A 17,659-nucleotide genomic window follows, 5' to 3' on the forward strand; every position below is an offset into this window, starting at 1 on the left:
CCAACAAATGTCAACCTGTCAGCAAATCACAAATTATTTTATATGCTTTTAAGGTTTCATAATCAAGGTTTATAACCCCCAAAGTACTTTTAATATTGTACACTTCATGGGGAAAATATATTGTCCATATGAGCCTGAAATAACATTTTCTTTGGTATTAAAGTCATGAAAGTTAAATTTAAGCTATAAAGCTGTATAAAGGGTAGTAATTATGGTATTTAACTAGCTCTACCCTTCTTACCAATAACCAATGACAGAAACCTCAATTCAGAAATGTTCCATAGTGTAACTGTCTTTGATTTAGAAAATGACTCATGTCAGGAAGTGGGTTATTCATGACCTGTTCATAAGACTGCTGCTGACCCTGTCTGTTAAAAGCTGTTCATTTAAACCAGTCTATCCACATAGGCTGAAAGCATCTTACAGGTAAGATACTCCACAGTATATAAGTAGATATATTGTGTTTAGATTAACTGTATACATGTAGATCTACTGTGTATAGATTGATGCACATTTTTGCTCTCAGGCAGCACAAAATGTTTTCTGTTGTAATATCCTACACGTTGTGGTTTATTACTTTTTTTTAACATGAGTTTGATTGATAGATTAAAGGACTGTCAAATAAGGGGTAGCACTTTACAGATCAGTAATAAGTGGGTAATGACATGGTAATGCTATGGCAGGAAGTTGTACTTAACTATAAATTATCTTAATATCCACAAAAAATATGTTCATATGTAATAGCCCATTTGTCACATCATTATACCACATCACATTTTTTATTACATAAAGACAAAATGTCTAACTACATTTCTGACTAAAGGACTAGACTTAAAAAAAATAAAAAAATAAAAAAAATAAATAAAAAAATTCCATTGACAATAATAACCTTGGGGGTCAGTGGCTACAGGCATATATATTTGTGTGTCATCTGCAGACTGGTGAAATGAGATATTATATTTACTGACAATTGTGACCAATGGAAGCATGTATAGGTTAAAGAGCTCTGGCCCTAAAAATTTAGCCTTGGGACACCTGTCATGATCAGTCCCTTCCATCTTCCGTGTTTTCCCTGTCTTGTGTTTAGTTCCGTTCCATAGTTTCGTTTTGTCCTCACCTTGTTTGATTGTTACACTTGTCCCTCGTTTCTAGTTTTTAAATCCTGTTGTGTGCCTTGGATGTTGCTGTTCATTGTTTGAATGTTTGAATTTTTGAATGTGTTTACTTTATTGATGGTTGTATGTATACTTGTATCATTTTGTTTGTTCTCCTAGCCTTAACCCCGAGTTTTCCCTAGTCTTTTTTAGAGCCTGATTCCCCTGTTTGCTTTCGTGCACTCTTGTTTTGTTTACTCATGTATCCCTGTGCTCTCTGTGCTGGCTCTATGACCCTGGACTATGACAATGATTTTGGATTTGCCCTGAATAAATCTTGCTCTTCTCTGCACGTGTCCGCCCCCTTACCGCTCAACGTTACAACACCAAAGGATGGTACTTTAAAGGTATTTTCACCAAGTGTGACATAGTACTCATGATTGGTTAGTTATGACTGAATCCAGGTCAAAGCAATACCAGTTAGGGCAATCCAATGTCTCAAGTGGTTTAGCAGGATATAATGGTCTACTGTGTCAAATGCTGCACTGAGATCAAGAAGAACTAATATAGACATTGGCATCAAGGTTTAGAATAAGATAATTTAGTATTTTGGTTAGTACAGTTTCTGTGTTGTGAAAGCAAGACTCGAAGGTCACATTTAGTTCATTACTATTCAAATTGTGATGTTACGAGGAGAGGCAGGATGTGGGGATTAGGCACGATGACAGAAACATGCAAAAACACACAACAAACCTCAAACGATATGCACATCTCAAACACCAACAACACGTACTACAACACAGGAGACATATATACACTCAAGACGATTACACATTATACAGAACAGGTGGACGACACGAGAAGGTGTGGCAACACAGACGACCACACACACGAAGATGTTTGAAGAGGGGGCGGGGCCATAATGTGACATAAATATTCTTGAAGAGGGACAACCTTCTCAATAATCTCTCCTAGAAATGGGATGTTAGAGATTGGTTTGTATTTACTGAGGTTAGCGGGGTCTAGTTTGTTCTTCTTTAGGAGAGCTGTTTTTATACTTTGTGGGCAAATTTCTTGTTTAAGCAAAAGACTGACAATGTATTTTGATAGTGCACTGAAGGCTTGTTTAAATAATTTTTTTGGGTATGGTGTCTAAAAAACACTAGTAGTAATATGTAATAGTAATAGTAGTATGTAATAATGAGATGACTTGTAACAGTTTCAATGAAGACCTCTAAAAATTCAAATAAGGTGCATTCTGGTGTACTATGATCTCGCAATTCAATGTGGGGCTGTTGACCTTGTATAGTTGACCTTGCTACTCCTAGTGGAAGAGATCTTGCTATCAAAGAATTCAGTGAATTAATCATATTTGTCATTAGAAAGTTCTAATGAGGTGTGGGCAGAGTGGTTAACCAGTTTGTTACGTGTAGTAAACAGGAATTTAGGATTATTTTGGTGGCTGCCAATCAGGCAGGTGCCCTAGTGTGTTGGGGTTAGATGTTCGTAAAACGGATGATTTGTTAATGATTTGTGCACATTTTGACATTTCTGTTCATAATCATATGTTTAAAAAGTGGGACTAGGAACTTAGTTAAATTACTGTAGTTGCAGCTAATTCAACCGCCAGTTGATATCACTGATGAGAGTGTTGTGCAGGTGGTTACTCCACATATTGTATCTGACACCGAAGCACTTCCCGAGGGCAGGTTTAGCCTTCCATGTTTTGATTCCCTTTTACATGCCTCTTCTGGGTCTAAGGAAGACAATCGTGTTCTCAATGTGAGTTGCAAATTTACAGTTAGTGGTTTAGGAGAGTTCAAAACAAAGGTTGAGTTGAAACTTGCCATAAGGTGTGTGGAATTGGAGTTTGAGATTCTGCTATAGGAGCTTGAGTTGAAGGTGAAGTTGTCTTCCCCTCCTACACCAGATTGGTCCACCCTCTAGCCTGTGATCATATGTCTTTCTGGCTATTTCCTCTGGGTCTCTTTCAGAGGGTGTTTTTAGTGCTTTTGCCATAACTAAGTACATTGCATTAACATTAGTTGCATTAGTACTGAAGTGTTTTAATGAGAGGCTTTAATGTGTTTGAGCATATTGCTACCTCACTGAAGTGGCCAAAAGAATTTTGGATGTTGTTACTCCAGTTTAATCTTGTAGAGGAAGCATCAGAAGTTTGTTCATTAAGTGATAGTTTGGATTATGATAATGTGAAAAAGTGATGTGTCAGTTATGAATGAGCTGGCTCTTTGAGCCAGCTCTGAGAGCTGATTTCTTTTGTTGTTGTTTTTGTTAATTAATACTAGACAGAATAGTAGGTATCAGTCTTTTATTCATGAGGCCATTTTGCCATTGAACAGTGAAACTTTTTGTAGGTCTTCTGTGCTGTGCCAAGGCTTTGAGATCGGGTATATTGATGTTCCTGTGACGGCCCGAGTGCCGCAGGGAGAGGGGCAGGACGCACAGACTCCATTGACGTGGACAGACATTTATTAGCATTTACCGAAAACAACAATGGCACTCACACATGACACAAACAGTAAACATCTACGTACATATAACTAGTGTGAACAAGGACAACCATACACAGAGACAAACATGCACAAAGGCAAACATATCAAAGACCGACAGCACTGCACTCCACAACATGGGTTTATATACACACAAAACACTAACCCAGTGCAGGTGTGCAGGCGTTGTCACAAATAAACAGACATCCTCCCACTGCATGTGGCGGGCCAATCACGTGACTCGCGGGAGGCGAGCATTCCATGACAGTTCTTTTGCACACTGTCTCTTTGAAGTCAAACATAGCAAATGGTGTTCAGTCATTTGGGTCTTAGACCTACTCTCCCTGGTGGTGTTAATTTTATCCTTGGTAATCTTGATTTGCAGGAGGGAAGGTTACCCCTGTTTTAGATGTTTTTTAGCCTTTCTGAACTGTACTCCTTATAATTTGGGAAAGGAAATTGGCAGTGTTTTTTTGTGAATTTATGAGGAAACAGGTAGCATACTTCAAAGAAGACAAGATTTTAATGAGAAAATGGTTGCCCCATAAAAATTATGCAAGGAAAAACTTTTTTCAGATTGAAGTTCTTGCTGAATTATGTGCATGGTTACATCACACTTGTGCTTTAGCCAGAGGGTCACTGAGTAGGTCACGGTAGAAAAGGAAAAATCATTTGACAAAAAGACAATCTGAGCATGGCGACAAAGTATTGTTATATTTACAAGTGTCCTGACCCATTTCCAAGCTTATTATTCCACATGCAGTACAACGGAGGTTGAATGACACAGACAATGAGATCAGCATCTTTGATTGCAGGACTTTAGTGAATTTTGCTTTAGTGAATCTGAATGTTCTGAAGTACATGATGCTTTTTCAGCTTCAAGTTAAAAAAATCTGATAGCTGTTTTAACCACAGTGTCGCTGCCGTTACACTGTGTTGGTGTAAAGGCTGTCTCAAATTTATCAGTGAGTTTGATGCCCAGTTTCAATAGAAATTATGAGCTGATGATAATACTTTTGTGCTCTAGAATTATAAGATTGAACTGTCTGGAAAGGATTTCAACAGCAGCATTGGTCCAAAGGGAAAGCAGGAGGAGCATCAGGAGTGATGATGGCAGTAGCACAGGGCTTCCTGTGGGTGGCGCTCTTGCTCTGTCTTATTGGCCCAACAGCAGAATATAGTAAGTTATCACTACTGGCAGACAAGACTTAAAAAACAAAACAAAGCAACAATAATAAAAAAAAAAATGCTTTTAAAAACTAACTGTTTTCATGTTGACCCTTTCGCACCCTCCACCTCAGAGCTTGAGGAGCGTGACTGGGAGGAACTGGGGTCTGATGTGGCCTCACTGCACAGGCTGAAGGGACTGGCTCAGCACATCACCCATCACACCATCAAACCAGTGAGAGGACATGGTCATAAGTAAGTACCCTGTGACCAATACTGTAGTCATTGATAAAAAGAACCTATTGTGTGGGAAACATTTACAACAGTAGGTGAAACTATGGAAGGCAAAGCATGAGATTTAATTATTAAGGCTTCATTGACAAAATATATGTATGGAGGGAACATTGTAACACATACAGTACAGCTGGCCTCTGCCATGATCACACTGTAATGTGAGGAGCCTAAGCAGGATGTGGGGACGAGTCATGTAGAACAGAGACATATATTTATTCACACAAAGCACAAAGACTACGTAGCACATACGCTAACATAATGTCAAACACTGACAACAGAACAATAGGGGTTTTTATACAGATGTAAATAATGAAAATAATTACAAATAGGTGTGACACATGGGGGCGTGGCCACATGGATGAACATACACACGCACAAACACACACGGAGAGATATTTGGGAAGAGGGCCCGTACCATGACACACATGGATTATCACAAGTCTGGCTTTCTATTGCTGTGAACGTGGTTCCATCATTCTTGATTAGTTTTCTGTTGGGACAGGAGACAAAATTGGGCCGATCATGAATGTACAGAATGTGAGGTCCACCAGACATTTAGATTTGGCATTATTTAGTTAGGGTTTGATTTTACAATCATTTTGTTGGTGTGACATTAAAAATCAAGCAAACTAAAGGTCATGAAAAGCACAACTTAATTTCTGCTAAAGGGAGAAAGGTCTAGACAGTAAATTAGAGTTTTACATGCATTTCCCAAACAATGAAAAAATATGAGTTGAGACATCTCAGCTACAGATCTTAGTATACTTGACAAAAATGGTATCAGGGTATTGGCATGTAGCTAAAGATTTGTTTGCTGGTCAATTCAAAGCATTTGAATATAGCAATGTCAAAGGTTGTTTGCTGTTTAAGATTTAAAAGTGTTAGGGAAAGAACCAGCATCAAGAAAGTATTTGGTCATTTTGCAGTGCATACATTAGCTCCTCTTTGTAACAATCCCATCAACATAACATTCCCCATATTAATTATATTTTTGTAAAAAACTTTATAATTGTTCATTATAGGTATTTGGACCAAAACAGAGTTCTGTACACATGGAAAAGTGTGTTTGTTCCTCTGACTGACATTGAGTAAGTGCAACTACACAAATTCTACTGTTTTGGATTCATTTCATGTTTACACTTTGTATCAAATGATAGGTAAAAACAATATGACTTTTTTTATGTACAGACATACAAAGCTCACTGAATTAATTCTAATTCCAAATAATTTGTTTTAATTTGTCCTGTTATAAAAGGAACAGCATTAGGCTCTCTCTCTCTCTCTCTCTCTCTCTCTCTCTCTCTCTCTCTCTCTCTCTCTCTCTCTCTCTCTCTCTATATATATATATATATATATATATATATATATATATAGCCTAATGCTATATGTATAGCATATCCTATGTCAAAAAGAAGTCAATCAATATGAAGTGTGTTCTATGCTTATTATAGGTTGTTGTGCTAGATTAACTAGATGTTGTGATTTATTCCTAAATAGGACAGAAAGCATGAACAGGATGAATCATTTCTTACAGATAAAAGAGGTGTGTACATGACTTACTCTCTGAATCTATATTTACTTCAGACAGTTAAGCAAACGTTAAATAAAAATGATGGACAAAGTAAATTTGATTTTTAAATATTCCTAAATGCAAATCACATTTATATGTACTTGGTAATACAAATCCTGATTTTAGAATAAATGATTAACTGTTAAATTCACCAAGCAATTTAGTTTCAAGACAACAGCTGTCTGAGTTTATCTAAATAATGTTATAACTTAAAGAGAAAAATGTATGTACAAATTTTTAATGACAAATATTAACTAATAGGCATTTATTTGTTTAAGGACCTAAATATGTTACTGAGGAATATAGAAGAAAAACAATCCCATGATGCTTTACTGTTTGCATCTGAAGTGTCATACACCTACAGAAATAAACTCATCTTCATTATGAATAATGAACCAGAGATCTTAATTAAAGCTGAAGAGGAGTACAGTGAAGACCCTTACTATTCTATCAAGGTTAATATGACCTGTCTGGACTCTGACACGTGCTCTTCAATGGTCAGTAGTGGCACAGTTATAAAGATAATTGGCAGTATCTCAGAAGATGGAGACACTCTGTCAGGCTATTCTGGATCATCTCTATCATCTCTGATGTTAAGGCTTGAATTCCACAAAGCTTCACTTTTCTCCATCACTGGCAACACCAGCATCACATTTAGAAACAAATTCATGAGGGTTTTCAAGTCACATGACCTCAAGGCGGTCTTAGAAACCACCATCCAGAATGATCATGTTTATCAGATTATGGATGATGCAGGTACGGCTGTTGAATATCGGGTCCCAAAGAGGCCTGTGGACCACACGACTCAATATGACACACAACACATTCTCATTATGCAGGATGACCCCATAGTTCGAAAGGCTGCCAAACTTCTGTATGAGAAACATCCAACAGTGAGCTCTGTCTACATACTGGAGAATCAAAGACCCAAACTAATCAAAGGAGACCCAGTGCCTGTTTCTTCAGAAAGCCGACTGGTGCTTGTAGGTCATGGGAAAAGAAGCAGTGATGGAAAAATGAGGTTGGCAGGCTATGAAGCTAAGGAGGTGGCAGAGATCATTAAACACATGAACATAGAAGAGAACCAGATCAAAACCACTAGTGTGGTGGGCTGTGACGTTGGGTCAGATGAAATCTTCAGGAACACTCTGCTTAAAGAACTTCATGCTAGATCAATAGAAACAGATCTTCACTTGAGGACTTCTTTAGTCCAGGTCACCCCTTCTGGACAAAAGATCACAGGAGAAATCATGCCAGATGGAATCATTTGGAGACACAGAGATGACAGCAAGAAAGTAGTGCTTACTTTGGACAGAAATGGTGAAGTTGTCACTCAGATTCAGTCTGGGAACAATATAGAAGAAATTTATTCAAATGAAAGAAATGTTTTGGGACATTATTTTAAAGATTCTTGGCCAACAAATCCACAAAGATTTGTTTCTGAAAACTCACGTCAACCCCACACCGATGACCTGGAGGGTTTAGCTTGGGCTTTTTTCAACCACAGAAAAGGTGAAGTAGAACCATCAGCTGCATCACTGGAACTTAGACATCCAATTAAGTCAGAGACTGACAGGTACACAATCTACAACTTACAATTTACTGGAGATGGTCACGGCTCTACCAGAAAAGAAACTGGCTTTTTTACTGTGGAAACAGACATTAATGATGTTTTAAACAAATGCTATGAAATAACATCTGGTGAGGACATCTTGAATGCGATTTCCCATTTTGCAATTGTTGGGGAAAAGAATCCCACATATTTAATGCTAAATGATTGGATTTATAAAGTACTTCCAGATAGCCTTTATGTTTTCCAAGTTGGAAAAAGGCTTAATGTAAATGAAAATGAAGCTCAAATTGAAAGAATAATTGAAGATCAGTTTGATAAACATAAATATCCAGATATTCGAATAGAAATACAAAATTGTAATGGAAATGACCTCTATGCACAGTATGCCAGAGAAAATTTACAAGGCAATTATAAAAAAGGGACTTTTAACCCAACTCAAGAAGCATGGCTCAGCACATACTTCTTGGCATCAGTGATTTCAGAGTCTTCAAGAAATTTCAGAAGTTTTCCCCTTGTACTGATGGCAATAGACATGACTCTAAGCCAAAATGAAGAAACAGCTAATCAAGGCCGTAAGTTTCTGTTAAAGGACCATCCCATGACAAAAGGTGGGACCTGGATAAACAGACAGCATCGGGGATTTCATGGGGCAAGTACTGAAGATCCAAGAGATAGAAACAGACGTAGAAATCTTAGACGACTTACAATGGAAGAGGAGGTGATTATTACAAAATGGCTTTCAACCAATGGAAAAACAGATATTGATAAAGAAATGTTAAATAGACTTGTTAAGTTGGCATTTGGTGAAGATAAACTAAATATCAATCCCTCAATTAAAGAGCATTTTCAGATATCCTATGAAAGTTTCATAACAGAAATAAATTCTGGCTCCACCTCTGGAGTTTTAGGAGGATCACATGATGGGCCAGTTGCACAACATGATGTCCATTCAGTTGCTGATGTGGAGAGTTCTCTAAAACTTTCCTCATACTACTCCAGGGCATCTACCTTACTTGCAGAACATGTTCATAGTGAACTGCAGACAACATTTGGTGAGAAAGTGCAGGAGCTTAATGTGAAACCAGACAGTGTGACCATAAAAGATGGAGAATTTTACTGTGAGATTGTGTCTAAGAAGAATCCCCATGAAATTAGAAAATGGAAGTTGCAATTGCCATCAGAAAGCCAAATTCAAATGGAAAAGATTTGGGAAAGCATGGATAAAGTTTCTGCCACAGTTGACTCCCACATGACTTCTGGGCACTTGGAGCGAGCAGGGATGGCACTAGGCACAATGGGGCTTATGTTGGGAGCTCAGGGAGCAGTACGAGCCTTTGAACATGGAGACATAGAACATGGAACTATGGCCACTCTGCAAACTATCCATGGAATCACAGGAATGACTCTGGCTGCAGTTGGGAAACGAGTTTCTGTTACTGCAGGAAGCAAAGTAATGAAGGCCATATCAATGGCTTTAAAAACTCCTATAACTAAACGGGCTTTAGCAGTATTACCTGTTGCTGGAATTGGATTTAGTATTTACAATATAAAAGAGGACATCAAAAGAAATGATACACTGGGATACATTGATGCAGGCATTGACTCTCTAATTCTGGCGATGGATGTTATAGAATTTGCAGTGCCAGAATTAGCACCATTTATAGCTCCAATCAACCTTGCACTGAGTGCGATTCGAATGCTCATTGATGATATCTATGTTGATATTCAGGCTGAGTTTAACAAGCTTCCACCAGATGCTACAATTCTCGACAAGATAAGAGCATTTTTCAAAGGAATAGGGGAGGGCACTGTGCATTTTATATTAGATGTAGCAAGTTTCTTTGTCACGATTCCTTATCGTGAGATAGAGAATGGGCACAGGCTTGTAGAACAAATATCCGACTACCATAAATATTATTCCAGAACAGAAGTCCAAGCTGGGAGAAAGGCAATTGATTTCACAGGAGGTGAGAGTTCCTGGAATGGAGGGAGCATTACATTCTGTCTCTCTGATCAGGGCCCCTCAGAATTCTGTATGGACTATTTTGTGTCTGCTGATGAAAGCACTGGGAGAAAGTGCTGGAGTATTGACACAGATCAGACAGATGATGTGGTTTTGGGCACTGGAGAATCACATCAGTTAACATACAGTAACATAAAAATAAAGGTCTTGCTGTTTATACCAGCTGGCACAAGAAAAGTAGTTTCTGGTTATGAGAAAATTATGTATTCCAGATATGGACAATATAGCGGAAATAAGAAAAGAAATAATTTTTTTGCTGTTCAGTCAAACCCAGACACTGATGCAATGGAAGTGATGTTGAGCTATTACTATCGTCTTTATGGGAAAGAAGGTGATGACACATTCTATCTAGGACCTCAGAGGAGCTACGTGGAAGGTCAGGGTGGAAAAGACATGTACATTATTCCTAAAGATGGAGGCAACACCATCATTAATAATTATGATTCTCAGAAAACAGTGGATGTTCTCATTCTCAGTGTCAATTATCATCAAATATCAGTGACTAAATCTGGAAATAGTGTTGTTTTACAATATTGTGATGACCATAATGTGATGATAAAAGACTGGTTTACAGGAGAAGAATACCGTCATATAAACATAATGTCAGACGATGGGGTATTGTTTGGAATTTCTCCAACTGTAATATCTGCTGTGAAGCTTGTGTCCAGAGGAGTGAACCTGATGTCAAAACCTGAAGGTCAGACAGTGGACACCACTGAGCCCCTTCTTGTCACAGTAACCAACATCATGGGGTCTCCTCACAATGACCGGCTAATAGGGAACGCACAGAAAAATATGATAGATGGGGGAGGAGGCTCAGACTATATGAAGGGAGGAGAGGGAGAGGATGTTTATGTGGTGAATGAGAAGAAACATTCTAAAATACAAATTGAAAACTATTCCATGGATAAAGAAATGGACATGATAATAATAGAGGCAAACCTCCATGCCTTTAAAACTAAAGTAGAAGGAAACCATTTAATATTAATGCCATTTAGTGACATCTGGTCTGATGTCACTTTGATTAATTGGTTCCGCTCAGAAGAAGACAGGCATTTGTTAGTTGTCACAAAAGATCTGGTCACCTTTAGTTTGTCTGCAGACAAGTTTCTCTGCAGTCAGTCAGATCCAGTCCATAGTAAGTGTATTCTGAGTCAGAGCATAGATTACAGAAAGTCCCCAAAGCCCCTTGTAATTGACCTAGAAGCAGAAGAGGCTTTACAGAATGTCACTGAAGTGCGTGGGTCAAACCTAAATGACAATATTAAAGGTAATGCCCAAGGTAACACCATAATGCCTGGAGATGGAGCAGATTTTCTCGAGGGTCGTGGAGGACAGGACTGGTACATTATAACACCAAGTCTTGGACTTAAAACCATTGACAACTACTCACCAGACCTCAGTCTTGATATGCTTTTGTTAAACGAAAACTATGAGCTCATTAGAATCAAATGCTCTGGACAGGACCTTAACATTTTTATAAATGATCAAATGAAAGTCCAGCTAAAACGATGGTTTAGTTCAGTAATGTCACAACACATGCAGGTTCGTACAGCAGATGGAATCATTTTCAATCTACAAACAGATTCCCACAAATGTGGAGATAATCTAAAGTTCCCACAGACTGTCGATTACAGGACTAAGACATCTTTCCAAGTTATGCTGATGAATTACCCAGAGTTTGTTTCTGTGGTGGAAATGTATGGATCTACTGGTTATGACATCATGATAGGAAATGATAAGGACAACCTGCTGGACCCTTTCACTGGTGGAGGGATAATGGATGGTAGAGAAGGTAAAGATACTTACACTGTAAAGCCAGAATATGGAACTAAGATAGTGATCGATAACTTTGCAGTGGATGAAAAGCAAGACACTGTGCTGTTTCAGGCAGAGTTTCTGACCAGTCCAATTACAGTTCATGCAGAAAAATATGATGTGATCATATCAGCCAATGAGAAAGGGCAGGAAATGAAACTCAGACTGAAGGATTACAGAAGAGGACAAAAACAGCAGCACTTAAGCTTTCAGAGTGCTGATGGAGTTCATTTCTGGGTGAGGTCTCCCATTACAAATCAGTCTCAGGTCCTTCAAGATCCCTGGATTGAGGCTTACAAAGTGATTCTCAAAGACAAACAGTTAGACTGCCAAATACATTTAGGTTCTCAGAGAAACCTTTCTACTGTCTACACAGTTCAGGGATGCTCCAGTCAGTCCAATAACATTGAAGGTAATGATCTGGATAATGCTCTGCTTGGTGGCTTGAAGCATGACATAATAGATGGAGGTGATGGGCATGACACACTGACAGGTGGGCAGGGAAATGACATCCTACTTGGGAGCACAGGCAATGACACCCTGTATGGAGAAGATGGAGATGACACCTTGCTGGGAGGTCCAGGCTGGGACAGCTTCATTCCAGGTCCAGGAGCAGATGTGATTGATGGGGGCTCTGGGAGAGACACAGTGCTCTATCACGGCAATCATGAGAAGGGTGAAGGAGTTTATGTGAACCTGGTCAGTGGAGAAGGCCAATCTGCTGATGCAGAGGGAGATGTGCTAAAAGATGTGGAAAACGTGATTGGCACCATCTACTCTGACATCCTTGTCTCTGGTTATGAACCTGCACTTCTTAAAGGTTCAGATGGAAATGATGTCCTTGTGTCTGTAGTAGAAGGGGATCATCTAATTGGTGGAGAGGGAAGAGATGTGTACATGATGGTGCCTCACCATGGCTGGATCACCATTGACAACTGTGCTGAGGATGATGTCTCTGACATCTTATACCTGCCTTCTGTTACAGGAGCCTCTGCTGAATGCATGAAGTCTCACTCAGGGTTGTCTCTGAAGTTCCACAATGAGGACAGCACCTTTATGGGTATATTCCTGAAAGACTGGGTCAACAGCAGACACAAGTGTGGCCATCTGATTTTGATCATGCGAGAGTCTGCATTTTCTATTGAGGCACTCTGTCTTTTCAGCAGGAGTATTGAATACATTTTGGAGGAATTTGGCACTAAACATCTAGATACTCCAGTGTAAAATGACAAAGCGTATACACTACTCCCCATAGGGAACCCAAAATATGAGCTGACACCTAAAAAACTGCTTCGGTCAATTCAGACAATTGACACCAGAACATCCGATAGAGCTCCTGGATGGTGTCCTAAACCACATGTATCTAAACATACATTCTGTCATGGGGTGACTGGCTTTATTAATTATCTTTTGTTTCATTTTTTTTTCTTGCATGTGACAATAGTTTTATATATCAGTACAAGATTTTGTGCTCAGGATCTGTATATGTATGTATCTGTTCCTGTCACGCCTTCTGCACGGATCTGTATGAACTACACTACCCACAAGTCTCCTGTTCATTCCAAATCCCCAGATTATTCGTCTCCCTGTGTCTGTTGTGTCTCCGTTTGTTCAGTCTGTCATTGCGAAGTCTTCTTTGCCTGCCTTACATTTCTGAGCCATTTTATTCATTGTATGCTACACTGGTTACTTATTTCTCTGCCTGTATTCTGGATTTACTTTTTTGCTTGTTGCTGGGTGGATTTGTTTACTTATTGTCTGCCCACTGGATTATACTATTGCCCTTTTCATTATTAAATTGTCTTTCCACATTCAAGTCCATCTCTGCTGACCAAACCTGACAGTTCCTGGTTCTTGCGAACCCCATATCTCTATAGATTTATTTTAGCTTTACTGTTTTAATACAAGGCCTGCTCTGGTCAATACAATTTATGATGAGTAAGCCTATCTTGTTTCAGACTTCAGATTATTATTCTAAATAAATTATTAGCCATATTGATTTCTAGGTAACATTAATTAATGTCTATATGCTGTATGAAGTGATAGTAGAGGACAACACACTAGCACAGCAATGCTCTTCTGGTAAACATGTTATACTCTTTATAACCTACATAGGATGTATAAACTCTAAACTCTAATAAAGTTTTGCTATAACCACAGGATCAGGGCCTCATCACCGACTCATCAAAGATTTAGAAATAAATCCAACACTTCTGGATATAGGCCTAACTCTTCTTCCTGTCAGCTTGACTCTATCCCATCTTCCTTCTCAGAGCCTGTCTGTCACATCTATCTGTCACATCTGTCTGTCACATCTGTCTGTCATAGCTGACTGTTCTGTCTACTCCACTTGCTCCACTTGATTTAAAAATGTCTGTCTCCTGGTTCTGTCCCTATCATTTTACAATAAGTGTAGCAGTTGCACGTGTCCTAAAGAAAAGTAATCTGTCATCTACAGATCCATCCTTAACCTCCCTGATTTTTGCTGAAGTGATAAAAAGAATGGTAGCAACACATATTTGTGCTTTTCTCACAGAAAATAATTATCTCTATGAGCCCTTCAGTTTTTTTTGTTTTTTGTTTTTTTTTCTGGACACATCACATTGCTGTACTTGCTCTTTTGAGAGTTATGACATTCTGCTTTCTGCAAGGATGGTGCTCATAACATTCTACTGCCCCTTGACAGTAGTGCAACATTTGATTCAATAACCAGGGGCTTTCCTCCTTTTTGAGACAGCACTCCCCTTATGTTTGTCTAGTTAGAGAACCCTCCCTTCTGAGAAGCATTGAGCCATACTGGGCATGCTAATGACAACTAACAAGCTCAAATAAATAATTAATACTGTTTACAAAAAACAAACAAACAAACAAACAAACAAACAAAAAACTACAATATATCTTCACTATTATCCCTACTCTTAAATTTTGCTGGCCACAGGTCCATTTTTAAGACTGACTGTGAGCAGGGTATAGATGGATAGCTTGCATGTTCAGGGAGATAGTAATCAAATGTTCATGATCTAGAATGGATATTCTAGCACCCTCTAGCGACTAGAGTCTAATAGGAAAATAATAAACTTCTTAAGATTACAGGCAGAATATTTTCACTGCTGTTTAAACATTTTCATGTGAATGTTAAGTGTTTTAGCGTTTTTAAAATCTCTCGATCTCGTGCCCAGCAGGAAGTAATCCATAACATACCTTTTCTGCTAGGTATTGTGCGCGCTGCACTAGATTAGTTTAGATTATACCTCACTAACCTAACTCCTTATTAGCGCCTGTATTGAGTCTTATAAATAACAAACAAACAAATAAATAAATAAAACCCTGAATAAACTCAATTATTAGTCCTCACACTAAGCTCTTACCACAGTTTTATTTACAGTTTAATTAAAAAATTCTGCATATTTGCAAAGCTTTTTATGGTCATGCAGAGAGATATCATCAACTGGTTTAATATCAAAGTGCGTCTGTACAATTAAACAATACCATGTGCTACTTTATGTCTAAACAAGGGGGACATTTCTGCAAAATGGTGGGTTGATGGGAAGGCCAAAATGGTTGTTTTTCACGGCAGGCTCCAGTAGAGCAGGTAGAGGCAGGTGCAAGCAGCACCAAGGTCATTTGTGTCATGGTACGAAAAATGTGAGAAAAAGGGAGGAAGCAAAGGTGCAGGTGTCCACCTGAAGCGTTTACTGAAACGAACGAAAATAAAACAAACATGCACTAACCACAAGAAAAGAAGCCAACCTAACAAATACCGACAGGGTCATAAGAACAGAAGCAGGCTTAAATAAGGCTAAACATAATCACATAACAAACCCCCAGATGCTGTGGAAGGAGGCGCGGGGAAAGCAAGAAGTGACGGCACAACATAAACAAAATGCCATGTGCTCTTCTGATGCAGAAACCGTTGGCTACTAGCAGGGGGATGGCACCATGACAATATAAGAAATACATTTTATTATATGAGAAGAAGAGCAGGCGAGCTGTTTACCACACACATTAAGCCAGCCACTGTGACACCTGGTGAGCCTGGTTGTACCTAGCTAGGATAGTGGAGGTGGATCAGGTGGAAGTTGGTTCTAGATCCTGAAGTTGGCCAAGTCATAGCTGGATATAGATCCTTTATTTATGTAAGCCTCCCTCTAGCTGCATTTCAAGCTGCATTTCTAGGACTGTGGGTGTTCACCGTTGACTGTTTATTGTGAGTTGTCTTATTTGTAACCACGCCCCCTTGTTGCTTCACACCTGCACCCAATTTGTTTATAAGTGCATTTAAACCCTTTCATGTGAGCAGTACGTTGTTGGTCATTAATTCAAGCTGTAGTCGTGGCCATGTTTAGACGTTGATCATGGTCACACTGTTTGTTTTATGCGACTGCTATTGTGTTTCTTGTTCGTATTGTGTGTCAATAATTGCCTATCTACATTGAGGGAGTCTGTATGTCCTGCTCCTTACTCTGCGGCACTCGGGCCATCACACATATTAAAAATATAAACACACACACACATTATATATATATATATATATATATATATATATATATATATATATATATATATATATATTAAAGTACTGATTAGAAAACAAGTTTGATGCGAATGACTGCAGCCATATTTTCATGACACTATGCACTTTCTGTATGACTGACTTTTTGTTATAACACCAAATAAACCATCACAAATGCAGCAAAGAATTAATACACAATTCAGACTTTTAAAATCAATTAAACCAAAACAAGTATGATGCTCAACTGAGGAAGTTGGAGACAAAATGTGCTATAATTACAGTGCAAATATCTAAGCCCAAAAATGTTAAGATTAATTGTGGCACCATCCATACCAATGTATAATTAATTTTAATAGATTAATAAGTCATTTTAATTGGTATTAATTCAGTTGTAACTCCTAAAAGCCAAAGATTCTGCACATTTTCATTTTTCATCTACCAAGCATTTGAAACACAACCCACAGAAAAGCTTTACAATTAATAGAATGTTTATTGATTAATCAGCAATAATATGGTAACTAATACATTAAAATATATAAGAAATGAGGGATATGTGAATAAAGACCATATGTATTGAACTCACTAAGATACAACTCTAAGATAATAAAGCCAAAATTAACCAAATAAGATTTGTGGTGACCCAAGAATGATTATAGCAAAAAAAAACCCCCAAAAAGCCAACAACCTCTAGGGATAAGATTATTTTGCAAAGAGGTGTATGAGGAGATCCACCAACCTAAGTCTCCTGAAAAGATTTACAGGTAGTCAATGTCATCAACTTTGCATATGGATGGAGTTATTATTCCTTACTTTAATTCAGTGGGTCCTTCAGTATAAACTCACTGTCCATCCCTGTTTGGACTGGGCCAGATCTGGATTAATTTGCTGATTAAGTCCATGGTTAACTTTGGGGCTCAGAATTACACTGTGATGATCCGGTGGTCCACAGAGGAGATGGTATTCCTGCTTTCTCCAAGCTGGGCCCTTTTGGGAATACAGGGATGGCCACATCAATTTCATAGGCAAACTCCTGAGATGCAGTGGTCAAACTGGAAAGCTGATCTGTTCTTGTTCTCGTTTTTGTTCTCTAACTAGTC

The 17,659-nt window shown here is 38.5% G+C and overlaps 1 protein-coding gene across 1 annotated transcript; it reads left to right on the forward strand.

Annotated features, from left to right (window-relative positions):
• The first annotated feature begins 319 nt into the window (after nt 1–319).
• On the forward strand, nt 320–16,553 carry LOC145658647 (uncharacterized). Its single transcript, XM_081716688.1, has 6 exons — nt 320–426; nt 4,632–4,784; nt 4,906–5,026; nt 6,088–6,153; nt 6,563–6,608; nt 6,914–16,553. Exons 2-6 carry the CDS (start codon nt 4,712–4,714, stop codon nt 13,271–13,273), a joined length of 6,666 nt encoding a protein of 2,221 aa, XP_081572814.1. The 5' UTR covers nt 320–426; nt 4,632–4,711; the 3' UTR covers nt 13,274–16,553.
• Nucleotides 16,554–17,659: the final 1,106 nt, after the last annotated feature.

This window comes from Electrophorus electricus, chromosome 6, assembly GCF_041902795.1.
Source record: "Electrophorus electricus isolate QZ-2024a chromosome 6, ASM4190279v1, whole genome shotgun sequence".
Lineage (NCBI taxonomy): Eukaryota > Metazoa > Chordata > Actinopteri > Gymnotiformes > Gymnotidae > Electrophorus > Electrophorus electricus.

Excerpts from the sequence above, each read along its gene's own strand:
- LOC145658647 (XM_081716688.1), top strand. The coding sequence starts at position 4,712 with ATGATGGCAGTAGCACAGGGCTTCCTGTGGGTGGCGCTCTTGCTCTGT. Across the intron at positions 4,785-4,905 it reads TGGCCCAACAGCAGAATATA|AGCTTGAGGAGCGTGACTGG; the intron begins GTAAGTTATCAC and ends CCTCCACCTCAG. Across the intron at positions 5,027-6,087 it reads GTGAGAGGACATGGTCATAA|GTATTTGGACCAAAACAGAG; the intron begins GTAAGTACCCTG and ends TGTTCATTATAG.